Consider the following 22,076-nt stretch of genomic DNA (forward strand, 5'->3'; position numbering starts at 1 on the left):
CGCTGGCGTCCCCTCGTGCAGGCCTGTGCAGAGCCTTCATCCACGTACTCCCTTGCAAACGTGTCTATTGAGGCCCTACTACGGGCGAGGCGCCAAGGGAACCCACAGAGGGACCAGGTACACAGCTTTCTGTCCCAGAGCTTATGGGGACACAAGACGTGTGCCTGAACCAGCATCAGCAAGGCGGGACACGTACCCTGGCTGGTGTGTGGCTCAGGGGGTTGTGCGCTGGCCGGAGAACGGAAAGGTCACCGCTTTGATTCCTGGTCAGGGCACACGCCTGGGTCGTGGGCCAGGTTCCCCGCTGGGGGCGTGCGAGAGGCAGCCGATGGATGTTTCCCTCACACGTCAATGTTTCTCCCCCTCCCTTCCCCTCTCCTTAAAAAAATAAAGAAAATCTCTTTTTTTAAAGATTTTATTTATTTATTTTTAGAGAGGGAAGGGAGGGAGATAGAGAGAGAGAGAAAGAGAAACATTAATATGCGGTTGCTGGGAGCTATGGCCTGCAACCCAGGCATGTACCCTGGCTGGGAATCGAACCTGCGACACTTTGGTTCACAGCCCGCGCTCAATCCACGGAGCTACGCCAGCCAGGGCTAAATAAAGAAAATCTTAAAAAAGAAAGGCAGGAACATATGAGCTCTAGCAGAGACAAGAAGGCGCTTTGGGGGCAGCACAGTGACCTGCGAGGCCAGCGGGGCTCCAACAAATGGGCTGTAACTCGTGGCGAGTTGCGTAGCCTCTACGAGCCTCAGTTTGTGGATCTATGAAATGGGGATAAGACTGTCCGCCCTGTGGGGCTCGTGGCACCGTAAAGCTCAGATGTACACACAAGACACTTCGAAAAGAGCACGGCGCCCCGCAGAGCTAAGCCACTGAGGGTCTGGCGTAAACAGACTAGCCAGCCTCGCTCTGCACTGCGTGGCCCGGGGTTCTGGGGGGCAGCGGGAGCCAAGGGTTCTGGGCAGTGGCCAGGCCAAGCCCAGGCCCTGCCCCTCAGAGAAGGCTGGTAGCCGCTCTCGGTTCTCCACCCGTCACCCCACTGACACGTGCCGCCCACTTTCGTTGAATGAAGCCCTCTCCAAAGGGCTTTGGGGAGGGATGAGCAGGAAATCTCCGAGAGTCCATTCTCACTGAGCCCCTCACGCCCTTGAGGCCAGATCCCTTACCCACGAGGTGTGATTAACAGGGGGACGCAGTGCTGGGCTGGGAGCTCTGGGAGCACAGTGGGGGACAGAGCACCCCCCATTAGCTGAGGGGTCACCAGCTAACGCTTCTGCGAGGCGTACAGAGCCTTCAAGGGGGACTGATCCAGAGAGTCCGAAAGGTGGGGCGGCCCGGAGTGAGAGTGGGGGCACCGCAAGCGAAGCTGCAGGAAGGCAAGCGCGGTGGCCTGACTCAGAGCTGAGCTCCAGGCTGCGGTGGCGGCCGCTTCCTGTGGGGCGGAGGAGAGACGAGGCTGAGCCCAGGTCGATGCAGGCTGCAGAGGCCTCGAATGCCGGGCCAGGGAGCTCGGTCTTTGACTTACAAAGGCCGCGGGAGCCCGTGAAGGTGTCGTGAGCAGAGTGGTGGGCGAAGTCACCCGTGCCCCCCAAGGCGAGGGGGTTTGCAGGGTGAGTGGAGGTGAGGTAGAAGGTGTGCCCACCCCTGCAGTGGTCTCGGGTCTGGGGTAAGACTCTCCCTGAAGGTAAGGGGGGCTTCAATGCAGCACTGTTTGCACATTTGTGTGTGTGGGGGGAAGAACAGGTAAGCTGAGGGGCCCACATCCTGGACTGTCAGCTTTGACCCTGGTTTCTAGATTCTGTCGGCGGGTGGAGGCTGGCCAGACCCAGGCAACTCCGAAAATCCAGGCTGCTTCTTCCGCGGGGGGTTGGCCACTGGTCACTGAGCCATGGATGCCCAGGGGGAGGTGCGGCTGGGCTGGGCGTCAGGTGACATTCCAGCAGGCTCTGTCCCGGGCCTGCTTCCGGGTACATTTCCAGAGGGATCATCCATGGGCGGCCGGTCGTGGTGAACGAGCGTTTAACTCACCTGCGCCCTGTCCCTGGACTTCCTGCCTCTCAAGGCGCCATCCTAGTACCTGGGTCCTCTTACAAAACCAGGTCGCCCCTGCTGCTCCAGGGAGACAGTCCCGTGAGCCTGAGGAAAGGACACAGAGCCAGACACTGCAACCTGGGCAGTAACCGGTTAATGAGGGGGTGGGGGGAGCGGGGGGGGGTGGTGGGTGGCGAGCAGAGGGCAAATGCAAAATCTGTTTACCGGCACAGGATTCCAGGCACTTATCTGTCAGGCAGCCAAGCGCCCCACCCTCAGCTCCGCGGGGGAACTATTTTCACTCCACTGGGCCCAGACTGCAAGGCCCCGGGGGGCACTCTACCCCCTGGGAAAGGGGGCCTCCTGCTCCCCGGGCGGCAATGACCCCTGGAAGAGATTCTGCCAGCTGACCCAGCACTCCAGGGCTCCTGCTACCCAGGCAAAAGGGAAGTCCCTCTAGGGAGCCAGCTGCACTCCAGGCAGGCTCTGCCAGGGCCCCAAGCAAGGCCTCTGCTCTGGACTCGGAAGGCAGGGCTCTGCCGGCCCGGGGAGGTGGGCCTCCCCAGCGGGCCCAGGGAGGCCTGGTACCCGTGGGCGGGGCAGGTGGGGCAGGTGGGGCAGGCGCAGCGCTGTCTCCGAGGCCCCTGCTGTGCAGGGGGTGTGGGGGCGAAGGTTGGCATTGGGCTACCGTCTCGGGGCTGCCCCTCGACCCTTTCTGCCGATGTTTGGACCACAGAATCGTGGGTCTGCCCACTGTTCTCCAGCCAGCCGTGGGGGTGGCGTCCTACCCGCCACACAGCGGAGGAAAGCGGGCCTCGGAGAAACGAAGTGACTTGCCCCGCCGGGTCCCGGAGCTGGCGGACGGCAGAGCTGCTCTTGACCCCCTGGGCTTTGTCAGAGCCTCCGACTGTTTCAGGCCAAAGACAGGAAGGAGTTTTCCAAGGAACAAGGGTGGTCTCCACGGGTCGGCGGGAGGGAGACGCACACTCCGTGGGGCCGCCTCTCGAAGTGCTATTTCTCAGGGGAAATGGGAGCTTTTAGGGCTTCCGTGCCTGTGGGCTACTACAATGGGTGAGGGGCATTGGGGGGCACGGAGGACCCTGTAGGTGGAGCCTTGTAGAGCAACAGCCCCTCCCACAGAGCTTCCCTTCGAGGCCCCCTGTGGCCAGCAGCGCCCACCACTCAGACTCACAGGGCTGGGGGAGGGGTGAGGCTTTCAGTGTCGCCCCCTCCAGTCTCCACACCTCTGGGGCACAGGCCCCAGGGGGAATGAAGGCAGGTCACCGGGATCCTGCGGCCCAAGTCCTCTGCCCCAGGGCCCTGCTTTGTTGTAAAGGCAGATTACGTTCCACAGTGCGATGGGGAGAAAAGGGGACAAGCAACAGTTCTCAGAAAACTGCCCTACATTCCCAGGGCTACCCTCCGTGCAGGGCTGGGGCGCAGAGCCCAGCTGCTGTGCACCCCCTCCCAGGACTCCCAGCTGGGGGCCAGGCACCAGGTCCCCCAGCCCCCCGCTGCCTGCGCCTAGAATGCAGGAGGAGGAGCCTTGCCTCTTGGGAGAGGTCTCTCTGGGTGAAGGGGCGCCCACAGCTTGAGAGCAAGTTGCGAGGGACCCACAATCCCTCTGTGTCTCCCTGAGGTCTCTCAGGCCAAGTCCCTGTCTCCCAGACCACTTGCTTCCCTCGCACCTGTCCCCGTCTCAGAGCTAGCAGGTCGCACGTGCTAATGAGCGACCCCTCCCCGCAAACTGATTTCCGCATTACTAGCCTCGTTAATGAACTACACTACAGCACAAGGCCAGAGGGGCTTACTCGTCCGGCTTAGGTCAGCCCTCCGCTCACCCTTCCGTGGTGGGCACCCGGGCTGTTGCGTCCTTACAAGCTCTGCACACCCTCGCATGGGGGCGCCCGGTGGGGGGTGGGGGGTGGAGTTAAGGCAGGGAGACGGAAGGCACAACTCCACAGCAGAATTGCGCTCTTCTGCTTCATATTTAAAAGAACTGAAACAATTCAATCTTCATTTCCCGGCCCAGTCGGCGAGGAGCAAGGCACAGAAAAGCGGCAGGTTCTAGAAAAACCAGCGCCCCACCACCAGCTCGGGCCGCTAAGCCAACACTCCCTCCGGTGTCCGAAAAGCCGGTGTGTGAGGGGAGGAGCCGGCCTGAGGTTTATCGCTCCGGCGGCTCAGAGTGATTCACCGAGTTCGACTTCTGGTTGTCATAGATTGAGGCACTCAAAACAAACAGCCCGGGAGGTACCCCTCCCCCCACCTTGCCACCCCCTGGCCCGTGACCAGCTGCCACCCCTCCCCCGCTGCGCCTGCTTTCCCCCCGCCCCCTCCCCCCTCCACCGGCGTTCCAGGCTGAGCAAACACGCCCCGCCACCAGCTGGCTCCCACCGGGCACCTCTGGCGATCCCCCAGGCAACTCGGCGTCACGAGAACCAGCACCCCGGAGACCCAGCGCCTCGCCCTCCCTCCGTGTCCCCTGGGCTCCGGTCAGGCCCAACAACCGCTCCTTTCCCGCTGCGCTGCGGTCCCGCCGGGCCTCCTGCCGGTGCTAACTAGGCCCCGCTGGGCGCCTCGGACAGCGCAGCCCACCTCGCGCGGAGCTCGCAGCCCCGGGGGACGGCGGGCTGCTGGAAAATCTCCTCTTGTTTACTAGGCTGGGGAGGTCCCAGTCTGGACTCGCTTCCTCAGCTCTGCGGTTCCCTTTCTGCGGATTCCTGGGGCCAGAAGGGAAAGGGTGGAAACCCGCTGATCCAGCCCGGGGCCTGGGAGGGCGTGGAGAGAGCCAAAGGTACCCGAACTCGTGGAAAAGTCCCCGGGCAATGGGAGGGACAGGACTCGGGATCAGGACCCAGGGCCCCGCAGCGCAGAGACCTCTGGGGCCGGGTTAAATACGGTGCCTAAGGGAACTGCAGCGCGAAAGCTAATTAGGACAAGTCCGAACTGGGACCCCGGACGCGCCTGGAGAAGCGCACGCTCCGAGCTGGCTGGAGTCTGGGCTGGTCGCTGGAAACCCAGGTGCGGGTTAGTCAGGTTCGGGACGACGTCTGCTCACAGTCCCGAGTGGTTCTGAGCTCTGCCCACTGCACTAGGTGCGCGCACTTCTGTGTCCACGTGTGCAAGCTGGGGGGGGGGGGCACAGAAGATGTGACAAAGGCGTACTTTGTGTCTGAGTGTGCTTCTCACTCCAGCCCAGAGCAGTGAGCTGTGTCCGGCGGTTGTCTCACGGGAGCGCCAGGACGAAGGTGACAAAAGGTTAGGCGTCCACCACAGAGAGACGCACCAAGGTGGCCCCGGTGCGAGTCCCTGCGCGCGCACGCGCGCGCCCTGATATGTAGGGGGAGAGAGCCGGCCGCGAGGTGCGCTGGGCTGTACCCAAACCGCTTTCCGGAGAGAAAGCCAAGTCCAGAAACTGAGTGCGCGTAAGTGTGCGCGCACCCGCGCGCGGGGGCGTGGCAGCAAACAGCAACAACCCACTGGCGAGCTCCGCCAGAAACTCCGATCTCCCTCCCCTGCCGGAAAGTGCGACTAGCTGGAGCCTGGAGGAGGCCTGGAGGTGAGTCGGAGGGGGAGGGCCGGGCGGGCTTTGTTACAGTGTAAACCTTGTGCACACACCTGGAGCTGCGGTCGCGGGATCAGCGCCTGAATGGAGGTGATGTCACGGTGATTCAGGGGCCGGCCCACCCTCGCCCAGAGAAAGGAACCCAGCGCGGGGTGAGGCCAGTGTGAGAGCGAGCGACCGAGCTCTGGCCAGCTCAGCCCCGGTCGGGGGAGAGGCAGGCCCCGCACCTCGACCCCTCGCCCGGGCCCAGCCACCCGAGGCCAGGGCTGGGCCTGGTCCCGGCGCCCGGCGCAGAGTCCCTCCCACCTCCGCCTGCGCCTCGCCTGGGGCAGGAGTTGGCCCCAAACCTCGCGCGCCGGAGCAGGGCGGGCGGCGCGTCCCAGGTAAGGACGGCTGCCTTCCCTCTCGTTCTCCCCTCGGCCGCCCGGAAGAGTCGGCTTGGACTCGCGGGGAGTGGACGAGGGCAGAGAGAACCTGGGAGCGGAGGACGCCGCTCGAACTGCGCTGGGTCGCAGAAACTTTCCTAACCGGATCCTGCCAAGGACTGGGGGGTGGGGAGGAACCCGGCGCGGCGACTCCGAGCAGGATGGCGGGGAGGAACTTCACATTTGGGGTCTCCAAACTGTGCCCGCCCCCCAGCCCCACTGCCTCTGTGAGAATCCACCGTCAAAGTGGGCCGTTGTCCTTTATGCTGCCCGCTGCGGTGCCTAGGGAGGGCAGGTTTCTGTGGCCGGAGGAGGTGGGGAGAGAGTGGCTGTCCGGCTCCTTCGGCTCCGTAGGCGCAGAACCCCGCGGGGGCGGGGGGAGGAGTGTATGGGGAGCGCTCTCTGTTCCTGCCCGAAGTTTGGGACTTCAGGCGATCAAAGAGCTTCTACTTCAGGCGACGGGGCCTCTAGGTCCCTTCCCTCCTCCCCCACCGCCCATGGCTTTTCCGGGGCCCTTCCCAGCCGCAGAGGTCGAGCAGCGCCCCTAACCCCCAGGCCCGCAGTTTTACGCCCAGGAAAACCCAGCCACTTAAGGGCTCCACAGCCTTGATCTAAATAAAGCACAGGGGCCGGAATCGGTGGAAACAGAGCTTTGTGCTCCTGGAGTTCCCCCCCGCCCGGCTTTGAGCCTTCACGTGCGGCGGGTGGGGGGGGGAGGGAGAGCGATGGGGGGTGGGGCGCATTCCAGAGTGACACTTCCTGAGCAGAGCCCTGGATGGGGGACTTCCAAGTTTCAGAGTGCTCAGGGACTTCTGGCCGCCAAGGCGCCCCTTCCAGGTGCGTGTGCGGGTCTAGGCTGGGGTTCCAGCAAGCGCCCTTTCCCTCCCTCCCCTCCCCCACCTGGGCCGGGAGGTAGCTCCTCACGGCACGGGCTTTGCAGGTCGGGAGGAAGGAAGAGATGGATGGGAGAAGGGGAGGCGGCGGGAAGGCTGTCAGCGGGTCCATCCATCTCTCCTGACGGAGTGCGGAGTGGTGGGGCCCGGCTGGAAGGAGGATGCGCCCTGGCATTCCTGGGCGAGCACAGGTGCCTCCCACGGGGAGCTCTCAAGGGTCACGGCCCCCTGGAAGGTAACCTGGCTGTGCCCCGTGTCCCTCTGTACTCCTGAGCCCGGGAGACAGACCGGGCGGCCAGGCAAAACCCAAGGTGCTCTTTCCAGGGTGGCTCGCAGGCCTTTGTGTGGGTTGGGGGAGGGGCGGGAGTTGGTGGTTCTGGGAAAGCTGAGGGCCCCGGTGCCGCATCCTTGCTAGGTGAAGCCAGTCGGGGCTGGCTGGGCCCTGAGATCACTGGCACCCCTGAGTCCTCTCTGCTCCCCCGAGGGGGGACAGAGGGCAGGAGGGGGTTCAGGAACAGTATCCAGCTGAGTAGCTGAGCCTGGGGAAAGGCTGGTTCCAGAGGTGATTAAAATATTTGTACGGCTGATTCCAGGGAGGTGGAGTGTCGGAGGCAGGGGGCTGGGCTGTGGCCGTGGTGTGGGGGAATCTCACAGGGCAGAAGGAGGGTCGCCGCCTTGACCCCACTGATAACCTTCAAGCCGAAGACGGCTCTCTAAAGTGACAGAGGCAGGGCCGGGATGGGAGCAGCGGGCACTGAGCAGGGCCCGTGGGTCATCTTCAGATGCCCAGGGTGTCCAAGGCACGGCACGAGGTGCTGCAGGGGACCCGTGTCGTTTGCCAGGCTCAGACCTTAGAGCCTGGAGGGGAGACGTGAGTGCGCCGGTCTCAGAAGACTCCGCCCAGACGGGCAGGCCCCAGGGGCCCGTGGGAGTGAGCGTCTCGGGCAGCGCTGGGTCCGTTTCGTTGACATCCTTGCGCCTTCACTGTCTTAAAGGGGGGCCATCAGCTGACCGGCTGAGTCTGGGTTCCCGGACATCAGTCTCTTCTGAGTTTGCTAAGTCTCCTGCCGGCTTCTGGGGGCCGCTGTCCTAGGCAGCGGACAAGAGCCGGGTCCGATCTGGCCCAATTTCCCCACCCGAGTTAGTGTATTCTTGTCTCCCCACTCGTCCTCCCATTTACCAGGAAATCCGAGAAATGAGATGGACCAGGTGGGAACGGTTGGTTTCATCCGGGGCGGGTGAGGGGCAGGGCAGCAGTTACCTGGACCGGGGAGGAAGGGCAGGCAGGCTCCTGTCTCCTTCCTGGGGCGTTCCCCTGTCCGTGGGGCTCCCGGAGGCGAGACTTGAAGGGCGTGGTCCAGGGCCAGCAGCCGAGTTCAGAGATGATTGGGGTGAGGGCTGTGAAGCTTCCCTGGCCTTGGCCCACGTGCCTGTGAGGTGCTGGGCTCTGGGGGGCTACGGGGACAGGCAGGTGTGGACCCAAGAGCAAGGTGGACCCAGGGGTGTGGGATATAAGAGCCCTGGCTTGGTATTTCAGAACGGCGTGGCTGTTGTCAGACTTGAACTTGTAGCGAAGGCGTAGCATCCTTTCCCCCACATCCCGCCAGCCTTCGGTTCCGGCTCGGAAAGGACCTCTCCAGTCTGCCCCTTGTGGCTTCCCCTGGGTCTCACTCTCTGAACTGGGCAAACATGCCCTCCACAGACCAGTCGCCTGTGCTTCGTGCCAGACTCAGCTCCCAAAGCACAACCCACAGGTGCCCCTCTCGGGGCGAAAATCAGCCTCGGGCGGCTCCCCTTTTTTTGCCTTTAGGATCGCGCTCTGGACTCCCTCCCTGGGGCGGTGTTTCTAGTCTGACCGAAGCTAGCCACTTCGTTCGTACTTGGTGAACTTGATGGACGGTCTCCATTCCGTCCCTTCCGACCCCTCAGCCCGAAGAGCTTCCTTCCCTCCGTTTCTGTAACAGAAGTAAAATCTGCCGCGTGGCACTTTATTCTTCCACGTGTACTTTCCTCACAGACCTATCTTATCTGTCCCGTTAGATTTTTCTTATTTATTTATTTTTAGAGAGGGAAGGGAGGGAAAGAGAGAGAGAGAGAGAGAAACATCCATGTGCGGTTGCTGGGGTCCGTGGCCTGCAACCCAGGCATGTGCCCTGACTGGGAATCAAACCTGTGATGCTTTGGTTCGCAGCCTGCGCTCAATCCACTGAGCTACGCCAGCCAGGGAAACCGTTACATTTTTTAAAAAAAAATTTATAAGAGTTTGTTGAGGCAAACTGATGACTTACGCTGTGCGGCAAGATGTTCGATGCTCTATCTCCTAGTAGATCTTTAAAGACCATCAAGTCGGGGACTGTGTTTGTTCCGCTTTGTGCTTTGCAGAGTTCTGAGAACACCTGGGCCTTGGCCCCCAGTGCATGGTCAATATTTGCAGATTGGAGTAAGTGCCTGTTCTAACCGGGGCCATAAGAGGCACTCGAAGATGTTCGGGCGCCCGGAGGCTCAGCCTGGGTGGCCGCTCTCAGGGCTCAGTTCCATATGTCCCAGCTTCACCCCAGATTGTGGCTGCCGTGCTGTGGAGCTAAGGATGCCCGAGACGGGACTGGGTGCTCGGGGTCCCCTAGCGTGTTATCTGTAAGTTACCTCCTGGAGCGCTTCAGCCTTTCTCCTCACCCGCTGGCCCTTCTCCCTGACTCTCTCCTCGGTCCGACCCGAGTAAGTACCAGTGCGTGTGCCTCACTGGTGTGCAGTTACACGAAGGCCCCCGCAAAAGCCTATTTAAGTCGCAGTGTGGGGGAGACATGCTTTTGCATCGGAAGGAGTAACTGTCACAGTGCCAATTATTCAGGAAAACAGTAGCAACATTCACGTCAACATGTTAATTTATTGAGTTGATAGGAGATCGCTTCCCAAGGTGTGTAAATGCCAGTCACGATGTCATACACCTGGAACTTACATAATAGGGGATGGCAACTGGGCTTGAAAAAAGAATTTAATAAAATGAGTTAGTGGGAAATGCAGGCTTACTTGATAGATGAGGTAGCCCAGAAGGCTGATCCCTGGAATATTTTCAAGGGGGGCATGTAGGATATCTTAAAGGATGTTGAAAATGCATCTTTATTATGTCAGTTTCACTTTTCGTTTTCCTAAGTTAGTAGTAGTGTTCTTTCATTTAATTATGGAGAGACAGTGTATATCAGCTGAGATGTAGGATTTTTGTTTGCCTGTTGGAAATTCAGTAACCAGGACCCTGGCCAGTGTGGCTCAGTTGGTTGGAGCTTTGTCCCATAACCAAAAGTTCGTGGGTTCTATTCTCCCCATCAGGGCATGTACCCGAGTTGTAGGTTCGATCCCCAGTCGGGCACCTATGAGAAGGCAGCCAATCAATGTTTCTGTCATGTCAGTGTTTTCTCTCTCTCTCTCTCTCTCCCCTTTCCCCCAGCAATGATAAAATGTCTTCAGGTGAGGGTTAAAAAATGGAAAGAAAGAAGAAAAAGAAATTAAGTAACCGGAATGATGAAAACGTAAGAGGTAAACTGCAAAAAAGGAGGAGAGGAAGGAGGTGGGGAGGATCGAGTTGGCTCATGCCATTCCCCTGCCAGCCACTAGTGGTCACTATCAGCCCAGGAAAGCTTGGTTGCTGTCTTTCTTTCTGGGCAATTCCTGGGCCCAGGAGGTGAGAAGAATAGCCAGGGTTATCCCTAGTTATTTGAACTTGAGGAGTGATTTAAATGTGAAGTACCTGCGTTTCATAGAATTTTGGAATTTGTAACTTACACTTTAGAGCATTTAAATTTTCTGTTCTCCCCAATAAAGGTGAAGCCTTTGAATGGAAAGCCCACTCGATGGGGTCTTGAACTCTCTTAGCCTGCCCCATTCCTCGCCTCCGCCTGGTACAGGAGACATCCAGGTGGTGTCGAGCGCGGGGTTTCGGTTTCCTCTGGCGCAGCTGCTCCCCAGGACCGGCTGAATGAGTGGAGAGAGTAGTAAGGCAGCTTCCTGATGTGAATAAAAGACACTTTTCTTGCTTTTAGCTACAGTGCTTTAAAGTGTTTCATTATAGCTTGATTCCTTTGGGGTTTGCATTGCCCTTGCCTGGTTCTTGCTTTTAAAATGTTAATGCCCCCTAGGAGAATTTTTGCATTAAGTTATTAACTCCGTAGCTGGGAAATTATTGTATTCCGAGACTTCAGCGATGGAGCTGGACAAAGAACTGTGGGTTCTGGGGAGAGGCCTGGGCACTGAGAGTGTGCAAGTGACAGGCAGGAAAGGGAAGTGGGAGGGAGGAATCGCAGGAAGCGCCGATAAGTATCCAGTATGACTTTCCGGCTCTTCATTCTTTTTTTGGCGGCAAGCGCCTGTCACAGGTGCTTGTTAAATGCCTGTTGAATGAATGAAGGATGGACTGAATGAACATAGGGCTGATCCTCCATGGACTTCGGCATCCCACAGACAGAGTGTAGGGGCGTGGTATCTGGCCTGCTGAGCTCTGGAAGTTTCGGAGCGAGAGAGGAAGTTCCAAATGGGTGGCATGCTTGGTTTGGACTTCCTCATAAACACCACCCCCCACCCCCCGCCAGCTGCAAGACTTAGGGAAAATTTGGACCCAGCTTCTGGTTGGTGAGGGGTGGGACCCAAAAATTCAATGGCAGTCTCTTTCTCTTCCACGACTAGGAATGGGATGGCGGACAAATGGGCTTCATCTCATTTGCCTCTCTGGTCCGTTGATACGCCTCCCGGGAGTTCTGTGTTAAGAAGGATTCTGAAGCCCAGGGGGACAGTCTCAGGGTCCACTTGCACTGTCCGCCCTGGTGCAGGACCGGGGAAGCTGCACCTGTGTCAGAGGCTGGCTCTGGAGGACTGATTTTGCCTTTGCTCCCTCTGTCTGTAGGGACCCCGTGGGAGCCTGGCCCGGGAGCCAGGATGGCCGCCCTCGGAGCCTTGCTGACCTGCCTGGGAATGCTCCTCTTCCTGTCCCCGAGGGCGCAGGCGCAGAGCCAAGCCCCACCTGGCTGCAGCCCGGACCTCAACCCCCTCTACTACAACCTGTGTGACCAGTCTGGGGCGTGGGGCATCGTCCTGGAGGCGGTGGCCGGGGCGGGCGTCGTCACCACCTTTGTCCTCACCATCATCCTGGTGGCCAGCCTCCCCTTCGTGCAGGACACCAAGAAGAGGAGCCTCTTGGGGACCCAGGTGTTCTTCCTGCTGGGGACCCTGGGCCTCTTCTGCCTCGTGTTCGCCTGCGTGGTAAAGCCCGACTTCTCCACCTGCGCCTCCCGGCGGTTCCTCTTCGGGGTCCTGTTCGCCATCTGCTTCTCCTGCCTGGCAGCCCATGTCTTCGCCCTCAACTTCCTGGCCCGAAAGAACCACGGGCCCCGGGGCTGGGTGGTCTTCGCCGTGGCCCTGCTGCTGACCCTCGTGGAGGTGATCATCAACACGGAGTGGCTAATCATCACGCTGGTCCGGGGGGGAGGCGGCGAGGACCGCCCCCTGCACAACGGCAGTGCCGGGGGGGCGGCGGCGGCGGCGGGGGCCTCTCCCTGCGACATCGCCAACATGGACTTCGTCATGGCACTCATCTACGTCATGCTGCTGCTGCTGGCCGCCTTCGCGGGGGCCTGGCCCGCCCTGTGTGGCCGCTTCAAGCGCTGGCGGAAGCACGGCGTCTTCGTGCTGCTGGCCACGGCTACCTCCATTGCCATCTGGGTGGTGTGGATCGTCATGTACACCTACGGCAACCGGCAGCACCACAGGCCCACCTGGGATGACCCCACACTGGCCATCGCCCTGGCCGCCAACGCCTGGGCTTTCGTGCTCTTCTACGTCATCCCCGAGGTGTCCCAGGTGACCAAGGCCAGCCCGGAGCAGAGCTACCAGGGGGACCTGTACCCTACCCGCGGCGTGGGCTACGAGACCATCCTGAAAGAGCAGAAGGGCCAGAGCATGTTTGTGGAGAATAAGGCTTTTTCCATGGACGAGCCGGCCTCAGGTGGGTCTCGGGGCTCCTCCCCCTGCTTCCACGCCCTTTCACTGCAGGACGATGTGGGGGGGCGGTCTCCAGCAAGGCTCCTGAGATTCAGCTGTAGTGTTCTGCCTTAGAGTCCCTAAATTCCTTGTTTAAGGTAGTTTTTACTATAGTTACGGAATCCATGAATATATCTTCACCATGACATGTCAAATGTGACATATCAAACGAAGTTTCTTCTCTCCACCATTTCCCCAGTCCCCCCGGTTCCTTCCTGTTCCCCATCCCCAGAACTGACCGCTGTTGATGGGTACTTTGTCTCCATGTGCCCCGGTCGCCTCATCAGTAAACCGAGGACGAGGACGGGTCCCGCTGAAGGGGGCCCTGGTGAGGACTGGTTCGTGCACGCGCCCGGCACTCGGCAGGTGCTCGGGCAGCATTAGCTGTTAGCTGTGCGCATTACTGTTATTTTATGATTATGATCATCTTCCTTCCAGAGCTTGTCTGTCCATTATGTGCATATTCCTAGTCATCTTAGTTTCCTTTAAAAGTCTTTTCAGTTCATTGATTTTAAAGGGAGAGAGAGAACAAGTGAAACATCGGTCTGTTGTTCCACTTATGGGTGCATTCGATGGTTGATTCTTACACGTGCTATGACCGGTAATCGAACCCACAGCCTTGGCGTATCGGGATGATGCTTTAACCAACTGAGCTACCCGGCCAGGGCTAACCTTCTTTCTCTCTAATAGAAGCACTCATGCTATATCCAGTCTAATAGGCAGCACCCACTACCCAGCCAGCTGGGCCCTGAGCTCCAGCCCAGGCTCCTTGTTCATGGGACAGGCTTTCCTGGCAGCTCGGTGGTCCGGCTGAGGGCGCCCGGCGGAAGAGGCAGGAAGGGGAGTAAAGCCTTTGAGCCTTTGCGGTGTGTGCCAAACCCCCCACCCCCGCCCCCCAGGCCCCGTGCCCCCAGGGAGCGGCTTGGGAAGCAGAAGCGGAGATGGCTCTTTTCCGGGACAAGGAGCCTTTCCCTGGCACTTGTGAACTGTGAGAGGACCACTGGCATTTACTGGGCGCCTGCTGTGTGCCAGGTGCTGTGCACGTGCTTTCCTAGCCAGCTGGCTACAGACAGCCCCTCGGTCTGGCGTGACCCAGAGGCCCAGAGGTGCAGCCTCAGAGCCCCGCCCCCGCCCCGGGCTGTGCCCATCAAGATCTTCGGGGGCCGAAGCCCTTAGCTGCCTGGTTGTCTGGTGCCAGCGCTGCGGCCCGTGCTGGAGGCAGGGGAAGTTCCGGGACCCGAGAACTGACTCCCGGCCACTTCTCTGCACACCAAGGTCCCATAATCTCTGCTCTGGGGACAGGAGCAACCTTCATCCTGCCAAGCACTGGCCTTTGATCTGCCCCCCAGGGTGGCCCTGGGCAGAGTGGGGCCAGTGGAGTGTCTGTGGGCTGGCGGGGGGGGTGTGGGCACGGTTGATGAGGCCGGCCGGACAGAGGGGCTCGTGGGTCGGTGTTGGGAGGCGCTCCGGCCGCCCCCACCTCTGCTCCTACCCGCGTGTGTTTGTCAGGGCCAAACAGTCCTCAGCCTTTGGCCTCTGGAGGCAAATACTGCTGGGAATGTGGCAGGTTTTTTTCCTGTAGTTTTTTTTTTTTTTTTTCCAAATGGGAAAAAACCAATGGAGTGAGCCCAGCATGTAGAAGCCCTGTGGTGGCTTCTCCGAGGTGCGGGGCCATCGGCCTGCCGCAGACAGACAGACAGACATCCAGACATCCAGGCCGCTGTCGGGGCCCGGGGTCAGTCAGCAGGTTTCCTTCGACGCCCTGGGAGTGCCCGGCGGGGGGACAGATCAGGAAACCAGCACATCGAAGGAGGCTGCGGGGGAGGGGGCATTCTGCAGCCAAAAGCCATTCTGGAGACTCGCCCAGGGTTCCCCGGGACAGGATGTGTTTTCACATCCCCTGGGGGGCCTCTGGGCTGCGGGCTGTGGGGAGTCGGCACCCAGCCCTGCCCCTGGGGTCCGGGGCGATGGGGTCTCTGCTGTACTTACCCCAGCGCCTGGCCGCTGGCCCGCGGCCGCAGAGGCCAGAGCCGGAGGCCGGCCGGCCGTCCGTCTTGGAAGGCGGCCGAAGGCCAGTGCTCCCCTGGTGGCCTCTGGCCCCGGAGGGCGGATGGGGATGTGAAAGTTGCTGACGGGAGCGTTTTTCTGAACAGACCAATGAAGGGGGGGGTTTCCTCCACTGCAGGGGAAGGCAAGCAGTGTCACTGCTCCCCGAGCATCCGAACAGAGGGGTGTAGGGTTCCGCAGGGGCCCCCACACCTGCACAGCCTCACCCCCAAGCTGGCCACCCTGGGCTGGGCCCCCTTCCAGGTTAGATGGTACCCCCAGGCAGCCTGGTCCTCTCCCCCGCCTCCCTGCCCCGGGAACCTCGCTCTCAGCTGGGAAGGGGATCCAGCAGCCTGGCCTTCCACCCTCTCCTGTGTCTCCCTGCAGCCAAGAGACCAGTGTCGCCGTACAGTGGGTACAACGGGCAGCTGCTGACCGGCGTGTACCAGCCCACCGAGATGGCCCTGATGCACAAAGGCCCGGTGAGTGGGCCCGAGCCCCCGGCCCTGCCGGGAGCCGCCTCGCGCAGCCTCTGTGGGCAGGCGGAGGGCCGCGTGGCCAGGGTGGGGCAGGGGGCAGGTGGCGGGGAGGAGGCAGGCGTCCCCATCTGAGGCATCGGCCTCGGGGAACCCAGAGCCCCAGCTCCTCGTGTCCTTTTCCTGGAGTTGTGGTGCCCACTGTCTTCAGTTACATTGCGGGGGTACCTTCCTGCCCCGTGCCGTTGGGGTGCCGCGCACTAACTGGGACCTCGGGCTATGGGGACCACTGGCTGAGCTCTCCGAGCCGGTGGGAGCTGCCGGCTTCCCGGCAGAAGCTTGGGGAGGGACAGAGGAGGGCCTCAGCCAGCTGGGCTGGTGTCCTTCTCGGGGTGTGTGGGGGGGTGCTCCAAAGGTACAGAGGAGGAAGTAGCAGGTCTGGGTGGGTGTTGACTCTTCCACCACAGCTGCCTCCGGGGAGGCGCCCCTCCCCCCACACACAGGCAGCAGCCCTCACGCCTCCCCTGGGCTCTGGGAGCCAGACGCTCTGTCAGTGGAGGGAGGGGATGGGAACAGGAAGAAGGTGGGTTAGAGTCACTCGCTCCTTATATGTTCCTCCTCCTCCGGGGCTGGCAGCCACCGTGGGGAGAGGGCAGGGAGCCGGAGAGGGCAGTGACCGCCTTGGCACGGTGCTGGGAACAGGAAGGAGGGCGGTCAGCAGGGTGGTGTTATCCCCTCCCGCTGGGAGCCCGGGGCCAGGGTGAAGCTAAGGTCTCCGAAACGTCCAGCCCCAGCGCTGCCATGTCCCTGAGCCTGAGCCCGCGGCCACCGGGAGCTGAGTCCACACCTGACGCCCCTCACTCTCTGGGTGGGGGTGGTGGGGGAGAATCTGGACTCAGTAATTCTCAAAGGACAGCCCCAGACCGTCAGCACCACCACCATCACTGGCATCTCCCTAATAATGCACGTGGGGCAGGGCCCGCGGGTGGAGGCACCGGTGGTCGGCATCTTCCGTGGCCTCGCCTTGCTAATGCGGAGTCTGTCTCGCCCACCCCAGGGGTGCGGGCGCGGCTGAGATGGTCCCGGGGACTCAGCCGCACACCCGGGTCTGAGGACGCCCATTGAGATGTCCCAGGAGCCTCCAGGGCAGGGGGTCTGGCGGCAGCTCTTTCCCTCGGGAAGACAGGTGGGGCCAGGGGCGGGGACCCTCAGGACCCCCAAGCCCTCAGCCCTGTCTCAGCTGCACAAGAACAGGACCGCGGCGGCCCCACCCAGGTGCCAGGCAGCGAGCTGGGGTTTTAAGTCTCCAGTGAGACTCCTAGACAAGGAGTACCTGGGCACGCCCAGCGCCCGAGACGAGCCGGTCCTCGGCCCGGCGCCTCGGCCGCTGTGACGCTGGGGTGGTAGTGGGGGAGGGGCTGGAGGGCCAACGGGGCGACTCGGGCGAGAGTCTCGAGGAAGGGGGGCTGGGAGCCCCAGAGACAGGCGAGAGGGGTGAGGGGCAGGAGGGCACCGAGAAGGGCCAGGTGAAGCCCAGGAGCGCCTCTGGGGCCTCCCTCGCAGGGTCAGAGGTCAGCCCGCCGTTTGCAGAGGCGGCGTCCTCCGACGCACGGGGTGGGGGCGGGGGCGGGGAGCCGGCAGGCGGAGCCCTGCCGGAAGCCGCGTGTTCGAGCGGCGGGGCTTGGCCGTGAGACCACCTGCTCTTCCTTCCAGTCCGAGGGAGCCTACGACGTCATCCTCCCGCGGGCCACCGCCAACAGCCAGGTGATGGGCAGCGCCAACTCCACCCTGAGGGCCGAAGACATGTATGCAGTACAGAGCCACCAGGTGGCCACTCCGTCCAAAGACGACAAGAACTCTCAGGTCTTTAGAAACCCCTACGTGTGGGACTGAGTCGGCGCCAGGAGGCGGGCAGCTGGCAGGTGTGGGGAGTGCCGTGGGGACCTGGTCTGCGCCAGGCAAGGCCCGAGAGCTCCCCCCCGGGGCTCTCCTGCTCCCCGCGCCCCCTCGATGGCTCAGGGTAGCGTGTGCCTCAGCCGGGCGGCCCCCCAGCCCCGTTGGCCGATGTTTGGGTGGGTGTCCCAGGTGCCCCTCCCCATCCTCAGTGTTTGTGGAGTCGAGGGGCCGACCCCGGCTCCGCCCCAGGGTCGCCTCCAGCCACATAGTGTTCTTCCTGGGGCGGCGGCCAGTCGGCACCGGCGCCCTCCAGGGTCGCTGGAGAGGCGCCTGCAACCTTGAGAGACTTCGCGGGCGCGCTCCGCCCTGGGTCTTGCTCCTCCGTGAGGAGCAGAGCGCCTAATAAACACTCTCCTGCTTCAGTACCCCTTCCTCGGGGGACGTCGTGTCTGACCCGGCTCTCGGTGTCCCGATGAACTGCTCCTCCAGGGCCCGTGGGTGGCGCCTCCCTCCGTCTCCCTCTAGGTCCGGCTCTCGGGAGAGCTGCCCTGGGTTCTCCCTCCGCGCAGCGAAGTAGCTGGCATTCCCCCTCCCCCACCCCCACTCCCACCCCAGTGAAGGACTCCTCGGCTGAGCCGGGGTCTCTGGCGTGTGTGTGATCAGAATGAACGTCTGGGTCAGCGCCTGCCTGGGGGCTGGTCCACCATGTGAGCCTGTCTGAAATCGGGCGGCTCTCCTCCGGGTCCCCCTCCGCCGGCCGGACGTGGGGGCGGAGCAGGGAAGGCGGACGCACCAGCAGGCATTTCTGCGGGCAGCGTGTGTAAGGGGAGGCGTGCGTAAGGGGAGATGGGGTAACTTCAGCCTCTCGGTGGGGGACGGCGGTTCAGATCCTTTAGGGGACCAGGCGGAGGGTCACTCTGCTCCGTGCTCTCAGGTCGCTTTACGGAGCGGGTTTACAAAGGTGCCAAGGGTCACAGGGCCCCGTTGTGGCTGGCTGCGCCGCTGGGCAGGAATGATTCAAATGCCACTCTGCTCGCTGCTTCACGGGCAGGGCCTTTCCACCCCAGCTCACCGTCATCCTCGCGGCTGCACCAGAAGAAGGGCCGGACCGCGTGCTCCTTCCCAGAGGCAGAAATCCCAGAGCCGGTCCCATTTTAGGGTTAGACTGGGCTCCAGGGGACGTTGGGGTGTGACTCCCCGGCCTCCTCCCACGGGTCAGCAAACTGACCCTCAGAGCCTGCGCGGCCTTTAGACGTGGCCAAGCCCAGCTGGGTTTTCTCGAGACCCCGACTTCCTGCGGCCCGGGGTCAGCCAGCGGGGCCCCGGGGGCCTGGGCGCGGACACGCGGCAGCGCCCTGACCCTTGGACCCTGGCTCAAGCCCGCCCCTCCTGGGCTTGGGAACTTTTCTCTCCAAGTAGCCAGAAGCTATTTTCTGACACCGGTTATAGGGGGAAAAAAAAAATGCTCTGTTGAAAGGGAGTGAAAGGTTGCCGGAAGCAAAAAGAGAAACTTTTCCCAAGCGTTTCCTTTTATGTCAAATTGACCAGCTCCCCCGGGACTCCAGCCCTGTTTCTAGTACAAGCCAGTAGCACTCGGCCCCAAGCAGGGGGTCGCCTTTGACTGTTGCTCTCTCTGGTTACTTTAGGCTCAGTCCCCGCAAAATAAAACGAGATGGTAGACGCCCTGTTCCCTGGACTGCACGTCGCCTAGATGCCCTCACTCCTCTGTGTCCCGGCTGGGCAGGGCCCCGCCCCTTCCCTAGCCCGGTCGTTGGACCTGGGAGGGTCCGTGGCCGCCGATCTGGAGCACTGGACCAAGTCGGGGGCTCTGTGGAACCCCGAGGCTCATGGCTGGGGCTCTAGGGCCAGCCCCCACCTGCCCTGCCCTGCGTCTTCTGGTCCCCGAGTGATGGAGGCTACGGGAGCTGTCTGTGGACCTGTCTGCCTCCGTCGCCCTCGTGACAGACCCCCCCCCCCACATCCCAGCCCTTGTGTCCTCATGCTGTGGCTGTCCAGATGGCCATCCTCAGATGCCCCTGTCTTCACACCGCGAGCCTTCCTGGCCACCCTTAGTGTCCAGCATTAGCCGTCCCCCTCCGAACCTGGGTGAATCGAGGACAATCTCTGGAGCCGTGCCGTGGCAGAAGCTGGCTCTTGCCTTTCTCACCTGGGCCTCCTGCCACCCGCCGAGTGAACCGTGGGAGGCCACGAGCTGGGGCAGAGCTCACCGAGGCCCGGACAGACTCTGCTCCTCCGCACGGCCGGCCGGCGACCTGGACCCGAGGCCCCGCCACACCGCCACTCCACACCCTCCCACCTGCGGGGAACTGGGTTCCGGCAAGACTCAAGACGGAGGCTGGGGCTGCCTTCTCAGGGACCAGCCGAGAGTCCTGGGCCACGCGGACTGGGGCCTAGGCCTCTTCCAGGACAGACCTGTGGGACTTGGGGGGAGGCCGCTTAGGTGCGCGGCCTCCAGGGCTGAACGCTGTGCCGTTTCCTGATGGGTGGGGGGAAGGTTTCTACCTCACCTCGGGCGCCTCCCTGGGCTGGTCCTGCTCTCCTCACCCAGGATGTGGTCCAGAGGGCCCTGACCCCGCCCCCCAGGGAAGTGGGGGACATCCGCTGGACCTGCGTGATGCTGACACCAAGGGCCCAGGTGTGCACGGCTCCCCATTTGTGGGCGCGTCTCTGGAGCATCGCCACCCCGGCTTTGACCTGCCCTCTGGCACCAGGCGGAGCTGGCTCATCAGGGGGGTCGCCCCAGGAGTGCCCCTGCAGCTGGGTTCTTAGCCCGGCGTCTCCTCTGGGTGCCGAGAAGAGGGCAAGGCCCAGCGCAGCAAGGGGAGATGGGTTGTGCCCAGCCTTGCCCTGTGCCCAGTCCTGCAGCTCCAGGGCCACCCTCCTGCCCCCAGCAGCCCGTGCCTTTGTCACCGGAGCTAAGTGGGGTGAACAGGCCCTGCAGGTGAGAATAGGGCTGTACCCCCCAGTATGACCCCCCCCCTCCGCCGTTTATGATCCATTGTACTGAGTGGCTCGGTTCTGAGAACGGAGTGTAACTTCCTTCCGACGAAGGGAGGCGGGGAGCTCTGTGCGCCTCGGGCTTCTCTTGATCTAGGTTAGTGGCCCCGAGATCCCTCACGGCGAACAAAGGGACTGTCTCGCCCTTGGAGATGAGAGGGTCACGTGAGTCCCTCGCGGCGCCAAGCGGCCGCGGGGAGCAGCCTGCAGTGAATGTGGGTTTGTGCACAGGTCCCCCGAGGTTTGCAGTGAGGCCTGGAGAGGGCCGGGTCCAGGTAGGCCCTGTGGACCCGCTGCCTCGGGTCCTCGGCCGGGCGGAGAGGGGAGAGGAGGGGTCCGGCTGCACCTCGGCAAGGCCCGGAGGGGAGAAAACCTGCAGCCAGTGAGGTCAGGCCGGCGTCCCGGTGCATTTTACAGCCACTCACGGGACTCCCCCTCGGCGCAGAGCCCTGGGACTTCAGACCTGCTCGGAACTACACGACCTCACTCCCTGTTCGTGAGGAATCATGACCACTGAATCCCTCCATGTTCACGAAGAATTTTTCTGGGCTTTATGCATAATATATATTTTTAAAGATGTCCTCTTTGTCTTCTAGCCTGGGGAAAGCTGTTTCATTCCAAGTAACTTCCTTCTCGGTTGGGAATTTATTCTAAGACGGGAAACCCGGCCTCCCAGCACCCCCAGCCCCAGACCACTGCCCCCTCACCCGCCCAACACACAGGGCCGGGGGTGTCGGGATGGGGCAGGAGAGGGGGCAACTTCTGTCACAGTCCCACTGCCCCTGGCGTGCAGGGGGCAGAAGGCACCACGCTGTGAAATACCGGGCTCCTGGGGTGTCCTGGGCCGGGGTGGGGGGGGGGGTGGGCAGTCCCTCCCCTGGCTCAGAAGGACCTGCTGAGTGACACTCCCAGTGTTTGGCTTACACACGAGGTTCCCACACTTGTTCAGGGCCCCTCACGGCTCACTTGGGAGCCAGGAACGGAGCGGTGAAGGGACTTGCCTGTGCCCACTGCCTACTAAGGGTGTGCCAGCCTTCAGACCCGTCCTCACCACCCTAATCCCTCCTGGCCCCGGGATGTGCCGGTCCCACATGGGGGCCGGAGACCAGGCCGTGTCCTGTCTGCCGCCTGCACCGACAGCAGCGTCTGGAAGCTGCCGCAGCCCTGCCCCCACAGCCCGTGAATTATTTAGCATCTGCACCAGCCCAGCCCGGGACAGTCTGACCTCATCCTCTTCCTCGGGCTCAGGGGGCAGCTCCGTTTCCTTTCAAGGATGCTGATGAGCCGATGGGCTGGGGGGGGGTGGGGGGCTGAGGGAAGGACATCAGTGACCTCAGGGGAGGGGGTGGGGGCCAGAGACCGGTTGCCTTTGTAACAGGAGGCGGCTCCGTGAAGGGGAGAGGGTGACCCAGGAATCGGGCCGCTAGAGGTGCAGATCCCAGCCTTTGCTTCCGAGCTCTGCGACCTTGGGTGGGTCTCCTGCTGCCTCAGTTTCCTCATCTGTGCAATGGAAGGACTAGCATGCTGAGTTCCTATTTCACGGATGTCCCCATGAGGAGGGTGGTGGTGCTGTCGGCCCCTAGGGTGCTGCTCGCATCCTACAGTGAGTGCACGGGGCAGGCCCCTCCCCAGAGAAGGATCAGACCCCCAAACGTCAGCAGCAGGAGGCTGAGCCCCCTGCCCTGGAGCCTGACCC

At 62.2% G+C, this 22,076-nt stretch overlaps 1 protein-coding gene and 1 long non-coding RNA gene across 8 annotated transcripts; one reads left to right on the forward strand and one right to left on the reverse strand.

The window, feature by feature from the left end:
- Positions 1–532: 532 nt before the first annotated feature.
- LOC123816853 lies at positions 533–4,267 on the reverse strand. Its single transcript, XR_006785348.1, has 3 exons — positions 3,227–4,267; positions 2,032–2,139; positions 533–1,435 (listed from the first exon to the last, which is right to left on the reverse strand). It is a non-coding gene; the product is annotated as an uncharacterized LOC123816853 (long non-coding RNA).
- Positions 1,589–20,959, forward strand: GPRC5C (G protein-coupled receptor class C group 5 member C). 7 transcript variants are annotated; one of them, XM_045836066.1, is made up of 6 exons: positions 4,432–4,831; positions 5,232–5,596; positions 11,812–12,909; positions 15,378–15,472; positions 17,180–17,329; positions 19,009–20,959. In XM_045836066.1, exons 3-6 carry the CDS (start codon positions 11,844–11,846, stop codon positions 19,039–19,041), a joined length of 1,344 nt encoding a protein of 447 aa, XP_045692022.1. In that variant the 5' UTR covers positions 4,432–4,831; positions 5,232–5,596; positions 11,812–11,843; the 3' UTR covers positions 19,042–20,959. The 7 variants fall into 7 exon arrangements, with proteins under 7 accessions (XP_045692025.1, XP_045692024.1, XP_045692022.1 ...); XM_045836069.1 differs by lacking the exons at positions 4,432–4,831; positions 5,232–5,596 and adding an exon at positions 1,589–1,613; XM_045836068.1 differs by lacking the exon at positions 5,232–5,596 and having other exon boundaries at positions 4,431–4,831.
- The last annotated feature ends 1,117 nt before the right edge of the window (positions 20,960–22,076 follow it).

Source organism: Phyllostomus hastatus, unplaced genomic scaffold, assembly GCF_019186645.2.
Source record: "Phyllostomus hastatus isolate PE091 unplaced genomic scaffold, TTU_PhHast_1.1 phas_contig_210, whole genome shotgun sequence".
NCBI lineage: Eukaryota > Metazoa > Chordata > Mammalia > Chiroptera > Phyllostomidae > Phyllostomus > Phyllostomus hastatus.

Excerpts from the sequence above, each read along its gene's own strand:
- GPRC5C (XM_045836069.1), top strand. The coding sequence starts at position 11,844 with ATGGCCGCCCTCGGAGCCTTGCTGACCTGCCTGGGAATGCTCCTCTTC. Across the intron at positions 12,910-15,377 it reads CATGGACGAGCCGGCCTCAG|CCAAGAGACCAGTGTCGCCG; the intron begins GTGGGTCTCGGG and ends GTCTCCCTGCAG. Across the intron at positions 17,330-19,008 it reads AAGACGACAAGAACTCTCAG|GCTCAGTCCCCGCAAAATAA; the intron begins GTCTTTAGAAAC and ends TGGTTACTTTAG.